The sequence below is a fragment of the Eulemur rufifrons genome, chromosome 17, assembly GCF_041146395.1.
Source record: "Eulemur rufifrons isolate Redbay chromosome 17, OSU_ERuf_1, whole genome shotgun sequence".
NCBI classification, from domain to species: Eukaryota; Metazoa; Chordata; class Mammalia; order Primates; family Lemuridae; genus Eulemur; species Eulemur rufifrons.
In genome coordinates, this window is record NC_090999.1 from 7,148,358 (window position 1) to 7,170,797 (window position 22,440).

The 22,440-nt window shown below is 50.9% G+C and overlaps 1 protein-coding gene across 1 annotated transcript in view; it reads left to right on the forward strand.

Annotated features, from left to right (window-relative positions):
- ANKRD33B (ankyrin repeat domain 33B) overlaps positions 1-21,020 on the forward strand; it is a 70,132-nt gene extending 49,112 nt beyond the window's left edge. The window contains exons 3-4 of the mRNA XM_069492495.1: positions 11,538-11,678; positions 20,174-21,020. Coding sequence (XP_069348596.1) covers positions 11,538-11,678; positions 20,174-21,009 — 977 coding nt within the window. The 3' untranslated portion in view covers positions 21,010-21,020. The remainder of the gene's footprint in view (positions 1-11,537; positions 11,679-20,173) is intronic.
- Positions 21,021-22,440: the final 1,420 nt, after the last annotated feature.

Sequence of the window (22,440 nt, forward strand, 5' to 3'; positions counted from 1 at the left end):
AGGAAAAGAAGAGAGCCCCCTCTCTCTCCGTCCTGTGAGGACACAGTGGAAAAAACAATCTATTTCAGATGGAAACATTGCCCTGATCCTGTAGCCTGGACCCCTTCTTTTTGAACCTCACTGTCTTTACGTGGATCTGGGCGTTTTTTTTTGGCTTGCTCATCTTTACATAGGGACTATGCTTTCCCTGCACTGGTCTAAGTCAGAGATGACGTAGGTCCTCTTGGAGATTGGAGGGGGACTGGCAGAGGGAGGAAGGGACGCTCCAGCCACTTCCCGGGCTCAGGGCCCAGCAGCCTGGGGTGTGGCGGGAAGAATCCGGGGCTGGGTGCAGGCCCAGCACCCCGGGCTGCATAGTTTCACTTCCAAGTTGAGTGCAGTAGGGCAGCCTGTGATTGCCAAGGTTGAGCCCCGACCCTTGCCTGTGTCACCTCTGGAAAAAAGTGGCATCGTGGGCTTACTGCCCTGCTTGGCCTCATGGCCTGGGGTGTTGAAAATTGGCATCAGGGGGCCTCAGTGCATCCCGTTAGACCACCTCTCCTCAGCCTCGCCCTTCTCATGTGCGGGGCGTTGCTGGGCTTTTGCCAAGGTCCACTTACACAGGTGCAACACCCTGCCTTCTCCCCGGCGTGGGCCTGTCTCTGCTGTCTTACCTAAGGAACAGATGAAATTCCTTACGTGTCTGGCAAGTGGATGGCGTCCCTTCCTGGTTTCTAGCCACACTACTGGCTTCTCCCTATTCCTTTGGTCACAGAAAGTGTCTTAGTTTGTTCAGGCTGCTGAAACAAAATACCATACACTGGGTGGCTTATAAACAACAGACTTTTATTTCTCACAGCTCTGGAGGCTGGGAAGTCCATGGACGGATGGCTTCTCACTGCATCCTCAGGGGCAGCAGGGGGGTGGAGCTCTCCGGGGCCTCCTTCATGAGGGCACTAGTCCTGTTCACGAGGGCTCCATCCTCGTGACCTAATCACCTCCCAAAGGCCCCACCTCCCATACCATTGCCTTGGCGGTAGGATTTCAACACATGAATTTTGGGGGGCACAAACATTGAGACTGTAGCGGGTGGGAAGTTGGGACAGGAGACCGCAGCCCTGTGTTCTGGCCGCCGGGGAGAGCCGCCCTTCCAGATGGAGTGCGGTTCTGTGTCGGGCAGTGGGATGGATGACGGATGTGTTTAAGGATCTGGGCTGTCCTGAGGGAGGTGTCAGGGCTGTGCCTCTGCCTGGGTCCAGCAGGAGGAGGCCGGCAATCGCCACGTCTGTTATTCTGCTTCCTTTTTGCCCTGCTGATGTCTTGTAGGACAATTTTAAAATATAATGCACAATGTTTAGGGGAAAAAAACACCCAAATAAGCAATTAAAGTTGAAGGTGAAGATCTCTTCCCCCTCAGTCCCAGCGCTCTCCAGTTCTGCTCTCTAGGGGCGACCATTGCTAACGATGTGATGCCTTCGTGGGTTTTCTTCTTTTTTAAAAAAAGACATTATTATAATTTATGTTTTCTTCTCTTTTGATTGTAAGTTTTTTCCCTTTCACTGGCTTCCATCATCCCTCCCCTGTTTACTGATTTGCTCGAGCTCCGTGTGCAGCTGTCCCTGTCCCTGCCCCCTCCGGGCTGCTCCTGGCCCTGAGCTCCAGACACCTGTCCCGGCCCTGCCCGCCTGGCCTACGGGCGCTTTGGGACTGGATTGTTGACGGTGCTGTAGGAAGAGTGGAGAGGAGGGATTTTAAATTACCCAGAAATAAAAACAAACGCAGATTCAAAAGCGTTTCCTTGTTTGTCTTAATTGCCACAATGTGAGGAAGAGATTTTCCCCTAATTTGTTTCTGAACCTCCAGGGGCTGCCCTTTCCCCACGGGCTCGGTTACCTGAGAGCCTGGCTCTCTACCTCGAGCCGATCAGCATCACCTGCTGGTTAACCTGGGCTTCAACACACACCTGGCTGAAACACAGACTGCCGGGCCCTGTCCCCAGAGTTTTTCTTTGAACACGCCTGGGGCAGGGCCCCCAGCGTGCAGGTCACAGGATCCGGGTGGCGCTGCCGCTGGCCCGGGAAGCCCGTTTGGAAGACCGAGGCCCTTGGGGCTCTCACACCTGATGACAGCCGGGGACCCCCGCAGTGGACAGTAAGGGCCTGCAGAGGCACGGACCCCAAGGGAGATGTTGTCAGCGGGACACAAAGTCAGTGTGGAATTAAAGGGAAAATAAGGGACAGCAACTGAGATCTGTCCGTGACTTTCCTGTGCTGTTTCACCAAAGGCAAGCTCTTCGGGCTCAGTCGGTGATGTCCCATTTGAACCCATAACCAGTTGTATTGATTAGGGTTTTTAATTCCAAAAGTGGTCTGGTAATATATGCTTACACTGACAAACCACTACAGAAGTATTACTAGAAAGAGAGAGAGGGGTCCCGTCTCACTCTTGTAATCACCCCGACATCAACACTCAGCGGTCCCCAGCGGTGACCACAGCCCTAACAGGCCTCTCTCAGCGATTCCCAACATGCACGTTTTAGTTACACGACTAGGAGAATTCTGTAGAGATTGCGATTTTAATTTTTTTTTCATTTAACATGTCCAGGAGCTCTTTCTGTGTGGACATCCACGAGCCCTGCCTGGTTCTCTCAACCCCGAGTCCTGTGTGTGACATGTAACTCCTGCCTGTTGCCTGGACTCTGAGTGGGGGGTGGGATCAGGTGCACTTTGCTCATTGTGGTTGACCCTGCTCCTAGCCCAGCCCTTGGACATGAAGTACTTGCTTAATAAATCTTTGTTGGAAAGAGGATTTTTTTTTTTTTAGAGAGACAGGGTCTCCCTCTGTCACCCAGGCTGGAGTGCAGTGGCACAATCAGCTCACTCTAGCCTTGAACTCCTGGGCTTAAGCAATCCTCCCACCTCAGTCTCCCGAGTAGCTGGGACTACAGGCATGCACCACCACGTCTGGCTAATTTTTCTATTTCTTGTAGAGGTGGGGGTCTCCCTCTGTCACCTAGGCCGGAGTGCAGTGGAACAGTCATAGCTCACTGTAGCCTCAAACTCCTGGCTTCAAGCGATCCTCCTACCTCGGCCTCCCAAAGTGCTGGGATTGCAGGCGTGAGCCACAGGGCCCGGCTGAAAAGAGGATATTGTATAGAATAGATGAACCACAGTTTGCTTGACTGTTCCAGTTGTTGGGCAGGTGGATTTTTGAATTAACCTGTTTTGCACAAGGCTGTGGTGAAGTCCTCTGTGTCTGGGCTGCATTTCTGAGGACAGTATTAGTGAGGGCCCTGGCAGGAAACAGGTTGAGCAGCAGGTGTGCTCGGAGGGCTAAAGGGAGGAATTGATGAGGGACCATCAATTAAAGGGGTGGGGGGCAGAGTTAAGGGAACCCACATTTAAAGAGTTAAAAGGAGGGCTGGGTGGGGTGGCTCATACCTGTAGCCCCAGCTACTTGGGAAACTGAGGCGGGAAGATCACTTGAGCCCAGGAATTCGAGACTTCAGTGAGCTGTGATGGCGCCACTGCACTCCAGCCTGGGCAACAGAGCGAGGCCCCGTCTCTCTTAAAAAAGAAAAAAGGAAAGAAAAAAGTTAAGGGGAGGAGCCTGAACCGCAGCCAGGAGCCGGTGGGAGGTGGGGTGGGAGGCAGGGCTGAATCCTCCCTCTCTCTGCTTCCACCTGGCCCCTTGCTGAGCCAAACCGGAAACTTCAGGGGTAGGAAACCAGGCAGGTGCAGCTGGCACAGCTCAGCCTCCGGGGCCAAAAGCAGGGCAAAGGAAAGAGAAGAAATGCGCAGATGGAGTTGGTGAACAGAATTGCTTCATCAGAGGGTGTGCACATGTTAAATACATAGCTGCCAAGTGGCCTTTAGAAAGAGCCGTGCCAAGTGTCCAAGAGCCTTCTTGCCAACTCTGGCTAGGATCGGTCCTTTCAGTGTTTGCCAGCACAGAATGGACGTTTCTTGTTTTCAGTTGTATTTCCCTAGTTCTCATTGGAGCCCAGTACCTGCGACAATGCATTTGGCTCGGCAGTGAGGACGCTGCCTTCTCTTGCAACACAACACCGTCTGAAGGCGACAGTTGGCGGGTTGCTTCACCTAGTGAAGTCAGGACCTGGGGCTGCTTCTCATAAATTCTCTTGCCTTTCCCCTCCTGGTCCCAAGGTGGCCCCGGCAGCTCTAAGCACCCCGGCTTTATGTTGTTCCACTCAGGGGCTTCAGAGAATAGGTGCAAATCCCTGTCTGTGTCCCTTTTTAAAAGACAGGAAAACATTTCCAGAAGCCTCCAGCCGTGTTTTGTTGACATCTCACCAGCCAGGGTTGTGTCTCAAGCCGGTACCAAAACAATGACCAAAATTGACTTGGTCTAATCAACAAGCACCCTGAGCAGAATCAGTGTTGTGAAGCAAAATTTTTGAGCAACCGTATGTTTATAGTATTTGCTGTGGCAACTGGGTTGGCCGTCTGAGCCCGGGGAGTTCTGGCTTCCTCCAGGACTCGGCATGTGTGAGTATAAATTAGGATGCAAATGCCTTGATCTGCCTTTTGGGTGTTCTCTAAAAAGTCTAATCTCCTTGGATATTTAATGCATAATAAAAAATACAACCAAATGTATTAGGCCTTTACAATGGAGTCAATGTATGAAAATAAATCCTCATGTAATCCCTAAATTTCATTTAGTGAGTAATTTCAACTCCCACCACCTCTCCCCTAACAAAAATAAAATAAGATAACCAAAGAAATGAGTAAGAAGTTCCATGGATGGAGTTTTGGGTTTTTTTTCTCTGTTTCTTTGTTCCCTTTTAACAGAACATCATGAGTGTGGTGAGGTGACAAAGTGCCAGGGGTCTCTTTGAACTGGTGGTAGATAACATTAGAGTCAGTGGAGCCTGTTCTGGGTATAAGTAACCTCTGATGTGTCCTTGCAACTTGTTATTCCCTGAATTGATTTTTAAAATTCTGAAGAAGATGTGCTGAGAGCCAGCCTGGCATTATTCATGCTGCCCAGGAACAGAGTGGCAGTGAGACTCCGAGGGGTGGCCGTGGGCCCAGGCTCTGGGGGGAGGCCTGGCTCCCGAGCTGGGACTGGGGAGATCCCAGTGCAGAGGAGAATTTAAGACTTGGTCGGGACCCAGAAATAAATGCCTCTTCATTTTATTTATCTTATTTTATTATCACTGCACAAACCCATAATCTTAATCTGACTGCATTGTGATTTTTTTATGCTTCTTTGAAGTGCTTTCTTTTTTCTCAGTGTCTACTGTTTCCAATAAGAGGTTAGAACTTGGCAAGTCTCTGGTTTCCTCGCAGTGCCGTGCCTTTTCCTGCGAGCCCCAGTGTTCTGAGCTGTGCTGAGCTGTTCTGACCGGCCCCAGCAGGCGGCAGGGCACCTGGGCCAGCTCCAGGGCTTGCCCGGCTGGGTCCTCCATCAGACACCTGCCTGCCACGCAGAGCAAGGACCGTGACACTGCCCCCCACCCCCCCCAACCCTGTGCTCTGTCTGCATTTTCCCCCTTTCTGGGTAAGAATTCCTGGGAGCGTGTTCTCTGTTGGGTGGCTGGTGTGATGGCATATTTAATATTTCCAAAGTCGACAGCTCCCTCTGCTGGCCTGACTTGGGAACCACATTTTGATACCTGGAGTCAAACCAGTTAAATTTTTAGGCAACCCAGTTCTGCGACATTTTCCCATCTTCAGAGCAGCTTCCATTTAGCACCTGTTTCCTTCACTTGGATAACGGAATATGCATTTCACTTGTTTCTGTGTTTCAGTGACAGAAACATATTTAGCCCATAACTGGCGCTCAAGAAACCTCCAAACCTCCGAACAAGAAGTTTTGGGCTTGTGAGCCGGCTAATGAGGGAGGGCTGTGGCCGCTGTGGAAATCCACGTGGAGACGCCACCGGTCGGGGGGACCAGGGACAAGCTTGCGCTGGAAGGGTCAGCCCGTCAGGTGGCGACCAGGGGAGGCAGAATATTCCAGGTAGGGGGAGTCCATGTGCAGAGCCACCAGATTAGAGAAATAGTGGCTCGTGGGTGACTTACGTGGAGAGCAGTGTGATCACACGGTGCAGGAGGAGGGCGTTGGTGGCGAGAGCTGAGGGTGAAAAGGTAAGAAGCTTGTTAAACAGCGGAGACTTCGTCTAAACAGCGGCAACCATGAAGGGTTTTAAGCAGGTGGTGGCGATGGTCAGAGAGTTCCTCCTGGGCGTTATCCTGTTGCTGGTGCGGGGACTGGATGGGGACGGGGTGGGACCGAGGAGGCCAGTTGGGAGCAGAGCTGTAGCCCAGTGGGATGTGGTGGCCGGATCAGGGATGGAGAAACTTGGACGAGCTCGGGAGGTATTTAAGAGGTGGGGTTGGCAGACTCGGTGATAGACTGGGTGGGGGAGGAAGTAGGAGGGTCTGAGACCAAGCCCAGCTGTCTGGCTGGGGCTCCTGGGAGACTGGCGGTGTCCGCCATGGAGTGTGGGAGACAGGAGCAGGTTTGGAGGCAAGATGTTTTGGGTTTGATGAACTGAGTCTGGTTAGTTTGTGGGGCATCCACGGTGGAATACCCAGTAGACAGATAATATGTTTAGGCAAAAAACTTGAGACAAGAGACACCTAGAGGGAGTTGATTTGGAGTTTTAGAGCTGATGACGGGCTCCAGGGGAGCGTGTGGGACGAGGAGGGGGCTCAGCAGGCGTCCGAGGGACAGGGCGTTGCAGGAAGGGGAGAGCAAGGAGCCTATGAAGACAGGTGAGACAGGGCAGAATCGGAAGGTGAGCGTCCATGGACAGAGAGTGTTTCAAAAAGGATGGAAGAGAAATGGTGGATGCTGTGGCGGTGTCACATGACGTGAGAACTGACAAGAAACTGTTGGATTTTGCTACAGGACGGTCACTGGGGGCTGTTGGGAGGCGGTTGCAGCGGAATCAGAGAGTGTCGATAGCAAGAGTGAGAGCAGATGTCTCTAGAAGTTAGACTGAGGAGTCTATGATGGCTGGAATATGAAGACAGGGATTATCGTGGGTCAAATAGTTTTCTAAGATGTGAGCATCCGTGGATGGGCCGGGATCAGGTGAGCTAGGCTGCTGGAGACGGCCGAGATCCACGCAGGAGCAAGAGGCTCTGAGTGAGAGCATTCAGGCCTGCAGACATTGGCTGGGCCAGAGTTCCTCAAGAAGGAAGGACGGGACAGGGAGGAGGGACCCCACAGGTGGGGGGGGGGGGCCCTCCCTGCGCCTTGGGCAGGAGAGGGAGGGGAGCTGCCTGTGAGTGCGGGGAAGTGTGTGGGGTTGGGGGAACGTTGAGGGGGTTCCCTTCTTGTGGTTTCCGTGAAGTAGGAGGTGACTCATCTCGGAGAGGGCTTTGCTTTGAGGTTGGTGACTTGAAAGTGTAAAAAGTTAAAAATTTTCCACATGGGGCTTGGGGGAGTGGCAAGCGGGAAACAGCGTGGCTGGGCTGGGCGGGGCTGAGAATCTGGTGACTCCGGGACACCGCGGATTTCTGCCCCCGTGTGCTGCTGGAGGACGCGCTGTTGCCATCCGCCAGAGACAGAAGCCTGGGGCGGGTGGTGCCGCCAGTCAGCGTGGGCTTTTCTCCTTCTGTGCACCCCGGCCCATCCGTTCACCTCTGTAGGAGCGCTCTCAGCTGGCCACTCTGCCCTGCTGGGGGTCGCGCGGGCACCACCTTCTATCCATTGGCTGCCACCGGGGGTCCCCTGGTGAGCTCCCGCCACCGGCACGGCTGGGGCACAGTGTGCAGAGGACCCACACCAGGCATCGTCCCTGCCTTGCACTCTCTGAATGGCTCTATGCTAGATTCCCTTTTTTAAAAAATAAACTTTAGATTTTAGAATAGGTTAGGCTTAAAGCAAAACCACAAAGCTTGTATTAATACAAAGAATTCCCATATAGCTCTCGCCCTGTTGTTAGGATCTTACGTTAGTGTGATGCGTTTGACACAGTATTGGTGCATTATTGTTACTAACTAAAGTCCGTTCTGCATTCAGATTACCTCAGTGTTTCCCTAATGTCCTTTTTCTGTCCCAGGATCCCACGTTGCATTTAGTCATCGTGTCTATTTAGTCTCCTGTTGGTTTAACAGTTCCTCAGACTTTTCTTGTTTTTGGCGACCTTGACAGTTTTGAGGAGGATGGCTTTGGTGTATTGTAGAATGTCCCTCAATTCGGGTGTGCTTGATGCTTTCCCATGGTCGGACTGCAGTCAGGAGCTCTTTGGAGGGGACCACAGAGGGAAGAGCCAAGGTGACTCGTCGATGCTGGTGGTGGCCTTGGTGGCCCGGCCGAGGTTGTGTTAGTCAGGTTTCCACTGAGAAGTTCCTCCTTCCCTTGTCTTTCCCCGCTGACTCTCTGGGGAGAAGTCACTATGTGCAGCCACAGGCTAAGGAGTGGGGAGTTATGTTCTACCTCCCGGAGAACGGAGTGCCTGCGTGGATTATTTGGAATTTTTCTTGCAGGTTTGTCTAGTCTGCTGGGCACCTTTTACACACATTATCTCCTATAACTTTCACAGTTGTGAGGCCGGTATTATCTCCCACTTTACAGATGTGGAAACGTTGACTCACCTTCCCAAGGTCACCCAGATTTGGAGTGGCAGGCCTGGGACTTGAACCTGAGTGTCCTGCGAGCCAGCTCTCTTCCGTGCCACACTGTCCCACTGGAGTGACTTCATCCAAATCCACTTACCCCCTGGGCCATGTGTGCCCTGCTCTTAGGCAGCGTACGGCTCTCTGGGGGATGTGGGATGTTCTGGGGTCTCTGTGGTGAGCCCACCCTCTAAAAGGGCTTCCCTGGGGACTTCAGGAGCCAAGTCTATTGCACAGTATGTCTAGGTTGGACTGGGCTCCAGCTGGGTTTCGGGATGCTGTGGGCTTGTGTTCCCTCATGTGAGAAAGGCTTGTGTCTCTCATATGTGTCTGTATATAATATATAGAAAAATATGCACATATATGCACACGCATGCCAAAGAAAAGGGAAGTTCCCTGCGGTTATTTGTCATGGTGTTTAAGAAGAATGGTTAGTATTTATATATATTTAGACGCATTGGGTCCACCTTGATTTTTATCAGATGAGGTCCTCTTCATGATCAGAGGTATTATTCTGCCATCCTGGAAAACCACTGGGAAGCAGGGTGTGACTTCTGCAGATGTCGAAGTTGGCTGCATGTTGGTTTTCTAAACGCAACATCATATGCGGAACAGATCTGTATATTGGGCAGTTCACTCTGTGGATTTCCAGTTCCCCTCCCCACCTGTTTAAAGTGTTTAGGATATATCAGTGCAAGGGACATCTTGCTGAGGATTGTGACCGGGACATGTGATTTCACAGTTTTAAAGAAATGGCTCTAAACCAATCGCAATTTGTTTCACTATGACTCTGGCTAAATCTAATGACAGGTGCTGCCAAGTGTTTAACTGGAGTATAAACCAAACTGAGATCGAAGGGTCCCCCTTCCCTCACCAGTTGAGAGCCATTCAGCAGCCTTGGGTACCTGACAGTAGCCTTGTCCCCTCCCCACACCCAGTAAATGGCGGCGGAGGGCAACGCCGTGTAATGAGTCGAGTCAGCATCAGGTGCCGGCTGCAGCCTGTGCGCACGTGGGGGCCGCACCCGTTTCTTTGTCCTGCTTGTTACCATCCTAACACTATCGCATTCGTCAGGGCTTCTCCCTCAGAAGGATGCGTGGGTCACCTTCTAGTATTTGTGGTGAGCGAGGAGATGGGCTGAGCCGCAGCCGTGCTTCATGCTCTCATTTTTGTTGCTTGTTGTTCTTGCCTTAGAAGTTGGTGGTTTAATATTGGTGGCAGCAGCCTGGAGTGGCCATGTGTCCCTCAAAGGAGGACCCTGTGTTCCACCCCAGACAGCTGTGTCCCTCCGAGTGTGGCGGGAGACAGACGCCGCTCCATGCATCGGGAGGGTTTCAGGTTGGGTTTGCAGGACACTGAGGCTGCTGCAGGGTCTGAGGGCAAAGCGGGCGAGTCTAGGGAAGCACCCCCTCAGGTCTCATGGCTGCCTGATGGCCTCAAGAGGATTATGGCCTCTCGGCCTCTCCTGTGTCCCACACCTCACTCCATGCCACCTGTTGGAAATCTCCACCCTGAAATCAGCCGGCCATGGGCATTCTGCACTGCAGTCCTGGCTTCTCCACGGGGCAGAGGCTCCTGGGGGGAGGGTGATGCCGAGTTAAGGAGAGTGCATGGAAATGTCCCAGGGCCCCGACGTGGGGGTCAAGGACCATGCATGGGCTGGGATGAGTGGGGCATTTCCAGGAGCTGAGTCGTAGCAGGTAAGGATGGGGACTGGGCACCTGGCACCTCCACCGGGGTCAGAAGAGGGACCTCTGCAGCTGTCTCACATCCCCGAGGGCACCTTAGCCATCAGCTGCAGGGGCCAGGATGGGAGTGGCAGCCAGGGGAGGGGCCTGGCCAGGAGCCGGGGATGGGGAGGTTGGTCAGGAAAGAGTGAAGTCCGAGCCTCTAGGACAGTGGTTTTCAGTTGGGGTGATTTTGCACCCCCAGTGGTGATTTGGCAGCGTCTGTACACATTTTTGGTTGTCACAACCTGGGCAGGAGTGGGGGGTGGTTGCTGCTGGCTCCTGGTGGGTGGGGACCAGAGACGCTGCTACCCATCCCGCAGTGCACAGGCAGCCCCACGACAGAGCTCTGCGGCCCCAAATGCCAGCAGTGCTGAGGGTGGGACCCGGCTCTAGGGGCTGAAGTGGAGGAGGGTGGGGTGTAGGATGGGCTAGCTGGCCTTGGGTGGCATGGACAACTGACCCAAGAGCCACTTTCTGTGGCCAAGGTAGTTCTATTTGAGGACAGTCTCCCGCTCGGTTTTGGTTTTCTGTGGGTGAATCCTGGAAATACTGCTTTTTATACCATGTTCTCCTTATCTCTAACTGAGAGCTCCTCGGGCTTTTTGGGAAGCCCTGTGGGAATGAGCAGAAAGTCAGATCCTTTCTGGAGATGCCAGGTGAGAAAGGAGGGAGATTCGTATTCTCCAGTGAATATTTGTACCTGCTTGGGTTTGTGGCTGGGGTCTGGGCTGCAGCACTCCCTGTGGAGCCTGTGTGTGAGAGAGACTCGTGCTTCCGTGTGGTGACAGAGGGTGCCAGCGTGAATTGGCAGCATCCGATTGCTGTGAGGATGACTTTTTCCTCCCCGAAGCTCAGAGCACTTGGAAATGGTTCCGAAGCTCATTTGTAGCTTCCTGTCAGTTTGCTCTGGCGGCTCCTGCTGGGAGCTGCGCATCCTGCCGGCATCTGCCCAGGCCCACTTGCCTCCTCACCTGTGAGGGACAGCTCAGCCCCCAGGGCCTGCCGAAGGGACGGGACAGACCCGAAACAGCACTGCAGTGGCTGGGACAGCGTCCCCTGCCTCCCTCGGCTTCCTGGGCTACAGGAGCTTCCGTCCTGGGGTGAGAGGAGAACACATGGCAGACGCTGGCCCAGGCATGACTCGGCGCTTCTGTCTCTCTCCAGGAAGGCCTCGCTGGACTAAGCACTTCTTGCGGGACCACCAACCTACACACGTGTACAATTCTCTCCACAGGGCACGCCACCATCACCAACTACTTGTTGAACTATTTCCCTGGCCTTGACCTTGAAAGGAGGAACGTATTCGGGTTCACAGCTCTGATGAAGGCCGCCATGCAGGGCCGCACCGACTGCATCCGAGCCCTGATGCTAGCAGGTAGGTCCCACCGTCCTGTGCAGCCCCTTAAACCGTATGTTTTGGGAGGAATCGCTCCTGTAGAAACAAAGCCAAGTAGCTGCAACAAGGAATAGTTTCTTTGTGGAGGTGTATGGCTGTCATCTCAGTTTAAAAAAAAAGCCAAAAGCAAATGCCTTCAGGGTCTCGGAGGGAAGACACACCACTCCCCTTGCCCCCTGCTGAGCTGGGGAGGGGCCGGGGTCTTCCCTCACTCCTTAGCTTCCTCCTGCCCACCGTCCTGCTTCCCCAGCCCTGTCCGTGTCTGTCCCCCTTCAGAAATGGGTGTCCCATGTTGGCTCTGAACAGCGAGACTGTCCTATTGAAGGTGGGCACAGGAGGGACAGCCTAGGCCATCCCAGCTCCCTGCCTGCTGGTGGTTGTCGTTGCATGGTGACGTGGTGTGTGGCAGTTTACTTTTCCCATGGTGTGTCATAGACTGGAAAGTTCTCAGCCTGTATCTTCAGATAAATTGGGCAGACCCCTTTGGCTTTTGTGACTTCCTGGGGAAAGCACTTCCCTGTCCCCATCTGTGAAATGAGAGTAATGACCTCTTTCTCTCCCACCTCCCTGAGGATAAATTATGATAATTTGTAAACTCTCAGGGGCTATACAAATTTAATGAACTACTGAGCTAAATTCCACACAATCCATCTCTCTAATCCTTTTCCTCACTCTAAAATGGAATCCACCATCATCTTTAGCCCAACCTCCTGGGGTTATTTTGAGAATCCAGGGAGGAAGCGTGTGTCGAGCATATGTGGTGTTGGAAACAGGGAGAGCTGACATCTCAGTCAGTGTCTGATGCTGCTGTCATTATTTAATTTTGTCATTTTAATTTATCTGTATTTTTGTTCTTGGCACTTGGTTCAGCTAATCCCACTTGGCACTGTGAGTTCCTGAAGGGGGTGGCATTTCCCCTGTGTCTTTATTGTTCCCGCTGCTATAACAAAATACCTAAGACTGGGAAGTTTATAAACTATAGAAAGTTGTTGCTCACGGTTGGGGAGGCTGGGAAGTCCCAGCTCGAGGAGCTGGCAGATTGCATGTCTGGTGAGGGCTCGTTCACTCTTGCTGTGTCCTCTCACGGCAAAACGGGCAAGGACGGTCCTGTGGGCCTCTTGTTAGGGCACCAATCCCACTCGTGAGGACAGAGCCCTCATGCCCTAATCACCTCTCAACACCATCCCAGTGGGTATGAAGTTCCAACTATGAATTTTGGGGGTGACACAAACATAGTGTCCCCCCATCTCGGTTATCCCAAGGACAGCATCAGAGCTCTCCCAGGCATCAGTTCTTCCATCACTGTCCCTTTCTGTTCCAGGGCTGCAGCCAGGCTCCCCCACTTAGCTGTCACCTGTCCCCAGTGCCCTCCGGTCTGAGAAGTGTCTCAGTCTTAACCTGCTGTCCCTGCTGTGACAGTCGTGATACTGGCCAGTGTACAACCTGAGCCTGTCTGTTGTTTTTCTTGTAATTAGTCTGGGGTCAGAGGATTCACAACTGGCCTTGGATTTTTTTCCCCCTACTGCTTGAACCTGAGTGTCTTAGGGGATGCTATTAAAAAAATAATTCAGTGAATGAAGATAGAGTCTTCGAAGATAGAAACCTTCTTGGAAATAAAAAACAATCATAATTCAAATGAATCCATTGATTGTGCTTTTGATTTGGTGACAGTTTCATTTCTTTAAAAATGAGAGATCAGTTTCAACAGTTAGGCCCTGTCTGTCCTGTATCAACGAGAAGCACTTCCTGCTAATTAAATGATGACTACGTGATGCTTATGTGTTTGGCGGAAGGTTCTTCTGATTTTACTACTTCTGGATCTAGTCATAATTGAGTGTAGATCTTCAGTAATTTACTTTTCAACTGAAAAGTTATAGTGTCAGTCACATCAGTGCATTTTTCCTGGTAAATTAGAGCTACAAACTATTTTTTTTTTTTTTTTTTTTAGGTCAGTTGCCCTCTAGTCACTGTGGAAAATGTGCGGGGCTGTGTTTTGCTGTTGTGCTTTCTTCCCTGGGTCTCTTAGAGGTTCCAGACCCTTGCCCAGCATTTGCAGGACTCTAGCAACACCTTCCACATCACTCGGAGTGATGGGCCTGCTGGAGGGCAGTGGGTTTGGTGTTCACATTGTGTGCAACCCCCAACCCCCGCCCAGCTGAATTTGATGCTCGCTTTTCTATAGTTTCCCTTCCCTGTTCCCCGCTTTGTGAGCCCCTCCCCCATCGAAGCCTAGAATAATCCGCACAAGTGATGGCGGATTATTGTGTGCTGTATCCTCTAGTGCGTCCCTCCCTGCACCGTGTGTGGTCTGGTGCAGAGAGGTCAACGCCAGCAATCCCGAGGCCAGAACAGCTGGATCCTGGTCTCACCTCCAGCTTCTCCACTTACCATGTCTATACTCGCGCCAGTCACTAACCTCTCTGGGCCTCAGTCTCCTCTCCTGTAAACAGAGGCTAATGATAGGCAGGGAGGCATGATGGGGTTGAGAGAGTTCACACAGGGACAGCCTCAGACGTGTGCCTGGCATGGACAAAGCCTGCATTAAGTGTTGGTTATGATTACTGTTATTGTTTTCACAGTTGGTGAGTTCATGTGCTCAATAGTTATTCGTGAAATGAATGAAAAAATATGGTATATTTTTCTCCTTTGAAAAATATCGTTGTGATGAGATGCTTAAACTTTCTTATTGAGAGCAGTAAGCACGTAACTCAGAGGTTTCTTATTCTCGGCACTATTGACATCGGGGGCCAGAGAATTCTTTGTTGGGGGGAGGCCTCTCCTTCAAATTGTAGGACTTTAGCAGCATCCCTGGCCTCCACCCCCTAGCCGACTATACCACCTCCCCAGCTGTGACAACCAAAAATGTCCCCAGACATTGCCAAACATTCCCAGAGGGCAAAATTGCTTTCCGTAGAGAACCACTGATGTAACTAATTTAAATGGGAAAAGATGGACAAAGTGAGAAGAGACTCTTTCCCCTCTTGCCTGTCTTCTCCCTTTCCAGCTCGTTCTGTATTCCTGCCTACAGTCAAAACACGACATCCTTTGCAGGGAGATTTTGAGCTGCCCTCTTAGGCTTTGGTTGTAGTGTTTAACTTCTATTAATAGAATAGTTTTACTTTCTACTGTTACTACTAAGTTAGCTTATGGTTCTTCTCCCCAGAATAGTGGGTTCCATTTTCCTTTTAGAGTAGATGTGTGAATATGTTTTAAAAGAAGCAAGTCTGTGTTGAATGGCTTCGCTGGGTTTGGTAGACAGAAATAAGGATGCTTGTTGATAGATTTTAAAAATTTGTGCAAATATTTTTGTCTTATTTCCATTTATGTAAATATATGGAGATTAAGAAAACTCAAAGCATGTAAAGACACTAATTGCTTGAGCATTTTTATTAGATTGACACTTTAACATGAAGTGTGTTTATGTATAGCTGAGGAAGGTAGCTCCATAGCTATTTGCGGAATGGTCATCCTGTGGTAATTTTCAAAGCAAAAAACATAAGCATAACTACATATTAATGGTAAAAAAAATACATATCTCATTGTAATTTTTTCAGGTGCAGCATATTTCTGAACCTGAGTGTTTTTCTACACCTGAGTTGCAATTTCATTATATTCAGTAGGAACCATTTCCTTTCAGAAATGATGAATTGTTGAATTCAACACACCCCTAAACTGTTTAGATTTGCCTGTAGTTCATAACATATAAGCACAGATCAGCTCTTATCTGCCTTGTCAGGTAGAAGAAAATAATGTTAGAATTATGGAAACTTTGGATTTTAATAAAAAATATAACCAGGTTCTGAAAAGCTGACTGATTGGATCTTTGGCTTTTGGCTTCCTAAGGAATAGTGTTTGCTCTGCTCATAAGCAGAATCTTGTTAATGCCGTGAAATATTAATGCCCCAGAGTGACAGGTCTGTTTAAATAACCAGCTCTGAGAAGTAGATCGAGGATGTGATTTTTCTTCTAAAGAGGGGCAGAACCAGTGGAGGTTGGTGGGTTCCAGACTTGCTTAAGAGAGCTCAGGCTTCTACCCAACTGTGGTTTGATCGCCGCGGCCTTCGGGAAGCAAAAACAAGCAAACAAAATGCGTGACTATTCCTGTGATTCCAGGGAACAAAAACGTGGAATCTTCCTGTGATTCTAGATATCGAGGAAGGTGAGGAACAGCAGGGCTACCCCTGTTGTCAGCCCTGTGGTCATTCTTGGCTTAAGCAAGCCCCGTGCTTCTGGAAGGTCAGGTGATTTATATCAAGACACAGGTTTCTTTATGTTTATAAGGAAAATATGAATTTCCTGCAAACTTGTCATGTGGAATTGTTTCACGTTATTAACCAGAGGAAGGACTAAAAGTCAGGCATCCATATCGTCCCTCAAAGCAAACCCCGAGACAGGGACTTGGGGGCAGGTAGTTTTCTGGAAGGTGACTCCAGGAGGTGGAATGAGGGGGAGGGAGTGAGATGGGAACAAGATGGAAGATAATAACTGTGCACCAATGAGCGGGTCACCCTTGTGCACAGCCGGGACTCAGGCCTCCTGGACTCTCTAACACGAGTAAATTACGTCACAGAGATGCCCCACCAAGGGCGGCTGGGGACTTGGCCCCCAACTCTGGTGCCTCGTTGCCACTTGCCATGCCACAGAGGTAGCCTGTCATCACTGCTGGGCTGGAGCACGGGCTCTTTCCTGTGACCCTGCATCCAGATTGGATGTACAGTGCCCAAGATACAGGCCAGATGTGTCCCAGGAGGAGGCTGGCAAGGCTGCTCCACAGTGGTTCCCTGTGACCAGGAAAGGCCCCTGAGCTGGGCTTTGTAGGGTGGATACGCAGGGTTGGGGACTAGCAGAGAAACAGGAAAGAAAGTGGCACATTTGGGCTTCACGCGGCATCTACCTCCTACTGGTCCCATGGGCCTGGCCGTGACTCCCGGTAAAAGCGTTCCTGAGAATGAGTGGTGGAAAGTAGATTTTCTTCCCTTTAGCACCTGTTTGGAAAGCTTTTTGCTGCAAGTAACAGAAATCCTGACTGCACAGTGGCTTAAAGAAGACAGGCGTCTATTTTTCTCACCTCTCTGGACATCTTGAGGTTGGCAGTCACTGTCCAGAGCTGGTCTGGGACTCCCTGAAGACACCACGGACCCAGGTTCTTTTCTCCTGGCCATCTGGCTCCCCTTAGCTTCTGACTTGTCACCTCCCAATTTCCTGAGAGTCCCCAGCCACCTAGGGCTCAGAGCTGTGTTTAGACAGGAAGCGGCAGCCTCAGCCACACTGACCCCTCTGGCGGGAGGCGAACCCCTCTCTAGGGCTCAGTGACCAGCCCTGGGTTGCTTGGCCACTTTTAGTTGTCAGGGAGGCTGGAGAAATGGGGAACAGGATTGCGGTCATTAAGTTAGATGTGACTCTCAACTGGGGATGACGTTGCCCCCGGGACATTTGCCCACGTCTGGAGATATTTTCGGTTGTCACAACTGATGGATGCTACTGGCATCGAGAGGGTAGAGACCAGGGATGCTGCTAAAAGCCCTACACTGCAGAAACCAGGCCCCACAACAAATAGTTACCTGGCCCCAAAATGTCAACAGTGCCAAGGTTCAGAAACCCTGGGTGAGACTGATCATGATGCATTGTCTAGAAATGAGCATGTTGCTGCCTGAATAAAATACAGGATTTTGCATAGACAACTCGCAGCATGCAGCAAGGCAGCAGATGGGCCCCTTGGCAGGAGCCCAGCTCTTGTCTGCATGTTTGCAGCCCTGGGTGAAACAACACTGGGTGGGAGGTGAGGACGCCGGTGGTCTACAGGGGAGAAGATGGAAACAGGCGTTTCGCAAGTCCTCTGTATTCTCTGAAAAGTATTCATATAAAATGTTAATCATCAGTACTTGTCTTTCGTAATTTACTTACTGTGTTCAGTCCATTAATATTACCTTTAATAGTAATTTCCTAAGGAAGTGGATCCCTAATTTATAGCATGACGTGGATTCCAGGGCTGATTCGGCCTTTGTTCCTTAGAGTGTTTGTATTTCCTGAGATCATTTTGAAAAGGGAGGAGAACAACAGGAAGAAGAGTTGGGACAGCTCTGTCTCTGGTTTTCCACTAGCATTTGAAAAATGTCTCTTTCAAGCAGTGTTCATTAAGATTTTAATTTTGCAGTTTGTTCCTTTTTTAAGTGACATGCAATTAATTAAGGTTTAATGTGTCATCTATTTTTTGCAATGACATTTTTACTGCCCCCTTTTCATTTCAGTCAGTTTATAAATCGTGCTCTAGCTAATGAGTTCCATCCCAATTTCCAGTTCCAAATAATTGCCACTCGTCTAATACGGCTATTCTTTAATGTGTCACAGAATTAGGACCATTACCGGGCGAACTCAGGTGAGCGGGGTCTGCCTGGGCCGTGAGGCCACCGTGGGCTGGCCGGGCAGGGAAGCGCTGGGCCCCGCCTCCCTCGGTTCAGCACATATTGTTCAGCCGCCACCTGTCAGACACCTGGGTCTGCGTGGGATATAAATGAAGAAGCTTCTGCCGGCTGGGTCCCCGAGGAGCTCACAGACTAGATAATTGCCCTACTTCTCCACGTTGCCTTGCCGGCAGAGTCATGACTAATGGGACTTGAAATCCTGAATGATTTTTAACTGTATATGGGGCTGAGAGTGGACCGAGATGAATAGAACAGCAATTCCATAGTAATGTCTGTACCACCCAGTTAAAATCTGTGCAGATTTCGTCACGTTGAGTTGAAGTTCGACTTTGTGATATTTGGGGCCAATGGGCGGTCTGGGGATATTCATTAAGGAAACGACTGGAGTAAGGGAGACTGCGGGATGTTTCAGTTAAAGTTCTCCCAAGAAACAGAACCAATAGGATGTAAAAAGTAAGAGATTTATTTTAAAGAATCGGCTCACGTGATTACGGGAGTTGCTAAGTCTAAACAAAGGCTGGAAACTCAGGCAGGTGTTGATGCTGCAGTCTTAAGGCAGAGTTTCTGCTCCAGGAACTCAGGCTTTGCTCTGAAGGCCTTCAACTAACTGGATGAGGCCCACCCACATGAGGAAGGGTAATCTCCTTGATTAAGGCTGATTAGGGTCAACTGATTAAGGCTGAGCACAATGATGCACACCTGTAATCCCAGCACTTTGGGAGGCCAAGGTGGGAAGATTGCTTGAGGCAGGAGTTTGAAACCAGCCTGGGCAACACAACAAGACCCCATCTCTATATATATAAAAAAAAAAAAAATTAGCTGGGACTACAGATGCCTGTAGTCTTAGCTGCTCAGGGGCTGAGCCAGGAGGATGGCTGGAGCCTGGGAGTTGGAAGTGCAGTGAGCTATGATCACTAGGTGACAGAGAGAGGCCCTATTTCTCTCTCTTTCTCTCAATTTCTCTCTCTCTCTCTCTCTCTCACATACACACACACACACACACAAAACTCAGCTGATTACAGATGTTAACCACTGCTACAAAATACCTTCAAGGCAACACCCAGATTAATGTTTGATTAAATCACTGGGTACTTTAGCCTAGCCAAGCTGACACAGAAAACTAAAACTAAAATTCACCATCACACCTGCCCTGCTGGACGGTGGGAAGCGCACTGGGCTCAGGTCAGGAGACCCCAGTCTGAGACCCTCTCTCTGTGAGCAGCTTTGTGCCTCAGGCAGGTCCCTCAGCCTCTGTGACCGCCATTCATTGTGTAACGAGCCTTTGTTAAATGCGTGCCTCCTACCCACCAGGCCTAGGTGTGTTGAGGAAACAAAATTAAGTAAGACTCGGCCTTTGTCCTGAAGAAGCCCACCATCTGGTAAAGGTGACAGACCCATGGCCAGCTAAGCACCCAGTGGGAGAAGTGAAGGACCACCCATCTCCCACAGACCCGCAGCAGTCCTCAAAGTGAGATGACATTAGCCGGGCGTGGTGGCACGTGCCTGTAGTCCCAGCTAGCTACTCCGGAGGCTGAGGCAGGAGGATCGCTTGATCGCCACTGTACTCCAGCCTGGGTGACAGAGCGAGACCCTGTCTCAAAACAAAAACCAAAAACAAAAGCCAGATCACAGATGCAGCTCCAAGTGCTTTTCAAGTGACTGTTACTGTTAGTATTTTTAGAACATTCTAGTGCATCATTCAAGTGTTTGCAAGGCACCGTTGTTGTCTAGTCACATCTCTCCATTGACGGAAAGCCACGGAATCTCATTTCTTTAAAAAATTCTGTGATTTAGGTGCTAAATCCAGGATTTTGTTTTGTTTTTAAGGAAAGATAAACCGTCAAATGGAGCACTTCTGAGGTGGGTTGTGGTATTAATGTAATAGTAAACACAGGTGTTGGCCAGATGCCGACTTAGCTTCATCTCAGCGGCACAGTTCTAGGGTGGAGTCTGTTACTAGGTTTGGGCATTTTGCCTTTGCTCCGTTCTCTGCCTTGGGAGGGAGAAGTTCTTGTTGCAGCCCCAACTCCTGTTCGTGTTTTTTTTTTCCAGGGGCAGACGTCCACGCGAGGGATCCCCGCCGCGGGATGTCGTCCCAGGAGTGGGCCACGTACACGGGCCGGGTGGAGGCCGTCCGCCTCATGCAGAGGCTGCTGGAGCGCCCCTGCCCGGAGCAGTTTGGGGAAAAGTACAAGCCGGAGCTGCCGCTGCCCCCCGAGACGGCTGTGAAGCCCGCGGGCTCCAAAAACTGCTTGCAGAGGCTCACGGAGTTCCTGCGGTCCGCGCTGACCTCCCGCTCCAGCCAGGGCCTGGAGGATGGCGGCGTCCTTGACCACATGGTCCGCATGACCACGAGCCTCTACAGCCCCGCCGTGGCCATCGTCTGCCAGACCGTGTGCCCCGAGAGCCCCCCCTACGTGGGGAAAAGGCGACTGGCGGTGCAGGAAATCCTGGCGGCTCGCGGGGAGCAGGACACCCAAGGCCGGGAGAGGGACAAGGCGGAGGGCACCGAGCAGGAGTTCCGGACCGCGCAGGGAGCGGCGGCCCCCGGCGTGGGGGTCCCGAGAGCCAGCCTGCCCGGGGCCCGGGGGGCCGCCCCCGCCTCGCGGAAGGCCAGCCTCCTGCCCCTGCAGCTGCTGAGGCGGAGCAGCGTGCGGCCGGGCGTCGTGGTCCCCAGGGTCCGCATCACCAAGGCGCCGGCGCCCACCTTCCAGCCCGAGCGGCCGGCCCGGAAGGGCAGCACCAAGGACAGCGCCCACCTGCAGATCCCCAAGTGGCGGTACAAGGAGGCCAAGGAGGAGAAGAGGAAGGCGGAGGAGGCGGAGAAGAAGCGCCTGGCCGAGGCGCAGAAGGAAAGGCGCGCTCCGCCCTGGAGGAAGAGGACGTGAGGGTCCGGCCGGGCGGGGACGAGCGGCTGGGGGCGCAGAGCCCGGCGGCTGCGGGCGGCGCGGGGATGGCGAGGACGCGACCCGCGCTCCGGGGATCGTGGGGAAGGGGGGCGCCACCGCCTATCCTGCGCCCCGCTGAGCTGCTCGGGCGGCGCTGTGACAGTCCCCTGCCGGGACCCACACAGCGGCCCATGTCTCCGTGTTGTCTGTTCAGCCTGCCCCCACGCGGGGACTGGGGATGGCGCAAATCCGTTGGCCTAAGACCAGTTCTAGGATCAGTACACCCAGTGGGCCACTGGCCTAAAAGTCTCCCTTCAGAGAATCAATTAAGAATTTTTAAAAAACCAATTTATCAAAGGGCGTTTTCTGCATAATTTTGTATTTCTAATCATTATTTATCAAATTTGCAGCATTTTACTAGTGATGAGACTCTGTATTTAAGGCAGTTTTAATTCATTTGTGAAGACCCTTTGTTTAGAATACTGTTTCTAGCAATAAATATTTGTGATATCTGTTTTAGTTCACACAGAAATAGGGAGATTCCCCCCTTTTTTGATGTTTTGGTCTTTCCTTTTCTTACTGTGGGTACATGTGTGCCCCAAATGTTCTTATTAATTAGATGAAGTGATGACAGATTCTCGTATTTGATGGAGGCGTTGACCTGCACAGCAAAATGATCACACGAGACAGAGAGATCTCATTTCATTGTCTCTTGTTTTTTAAACTCTCTTTTCCATACAGTAAAATATAATTAAGAAAAACTTATATTGTCAAATTACACACAGCGCAGAGATAAACATGTATTTATTGCTGGAACTAAACTCATTTTAAGCAAAGGGTTTTAGATAAACTGGATACAACATCTTAAACATACTAAAAAATAGATATGAGAAAAAACTATCACTTAATAAAATGGGGGCAAATTTAATACATAATTATCAGAATTACAAAATTAAGTCATGTGTGCCCTTAAACAAATCAAATTCAGATATCCTTAAAATGTAAAAAAGATGCAAAAAGAATAAGGAGCCCAGAATGATGCCCACTCGCAACGTGGGGCTGAGGGTGGTTTTCAGAACAGGTGACTAGGCTGGAATTTCAAGCAAACTTGTTTCAGCCAGATTCTCCTGGAGCCGACAGGGCAGCCCTCTCCTCCAGACTCAGGTGCAAAGAGTTCCTTGTGTGGACGTTACTTTATTTTCCTGTGATGACTGCCCCGATGTTTAGTTCATCCTCATGCCGACTTCACAGTGTTTCCAAGATGTGATTTGCCTGCCCTGCGCCCCAAGCTCTCAGTGAGGGTTTTCTGTCCATAATCTCCAAAGCACTTTGAAATTCTGATTCTCATGAGTCTCTGGCCACATGGGTTGTACAGTGGCTGTGGTGTGTGCACTTTATTTAAATATTTAATTTAAATACCTGGGAGCCATA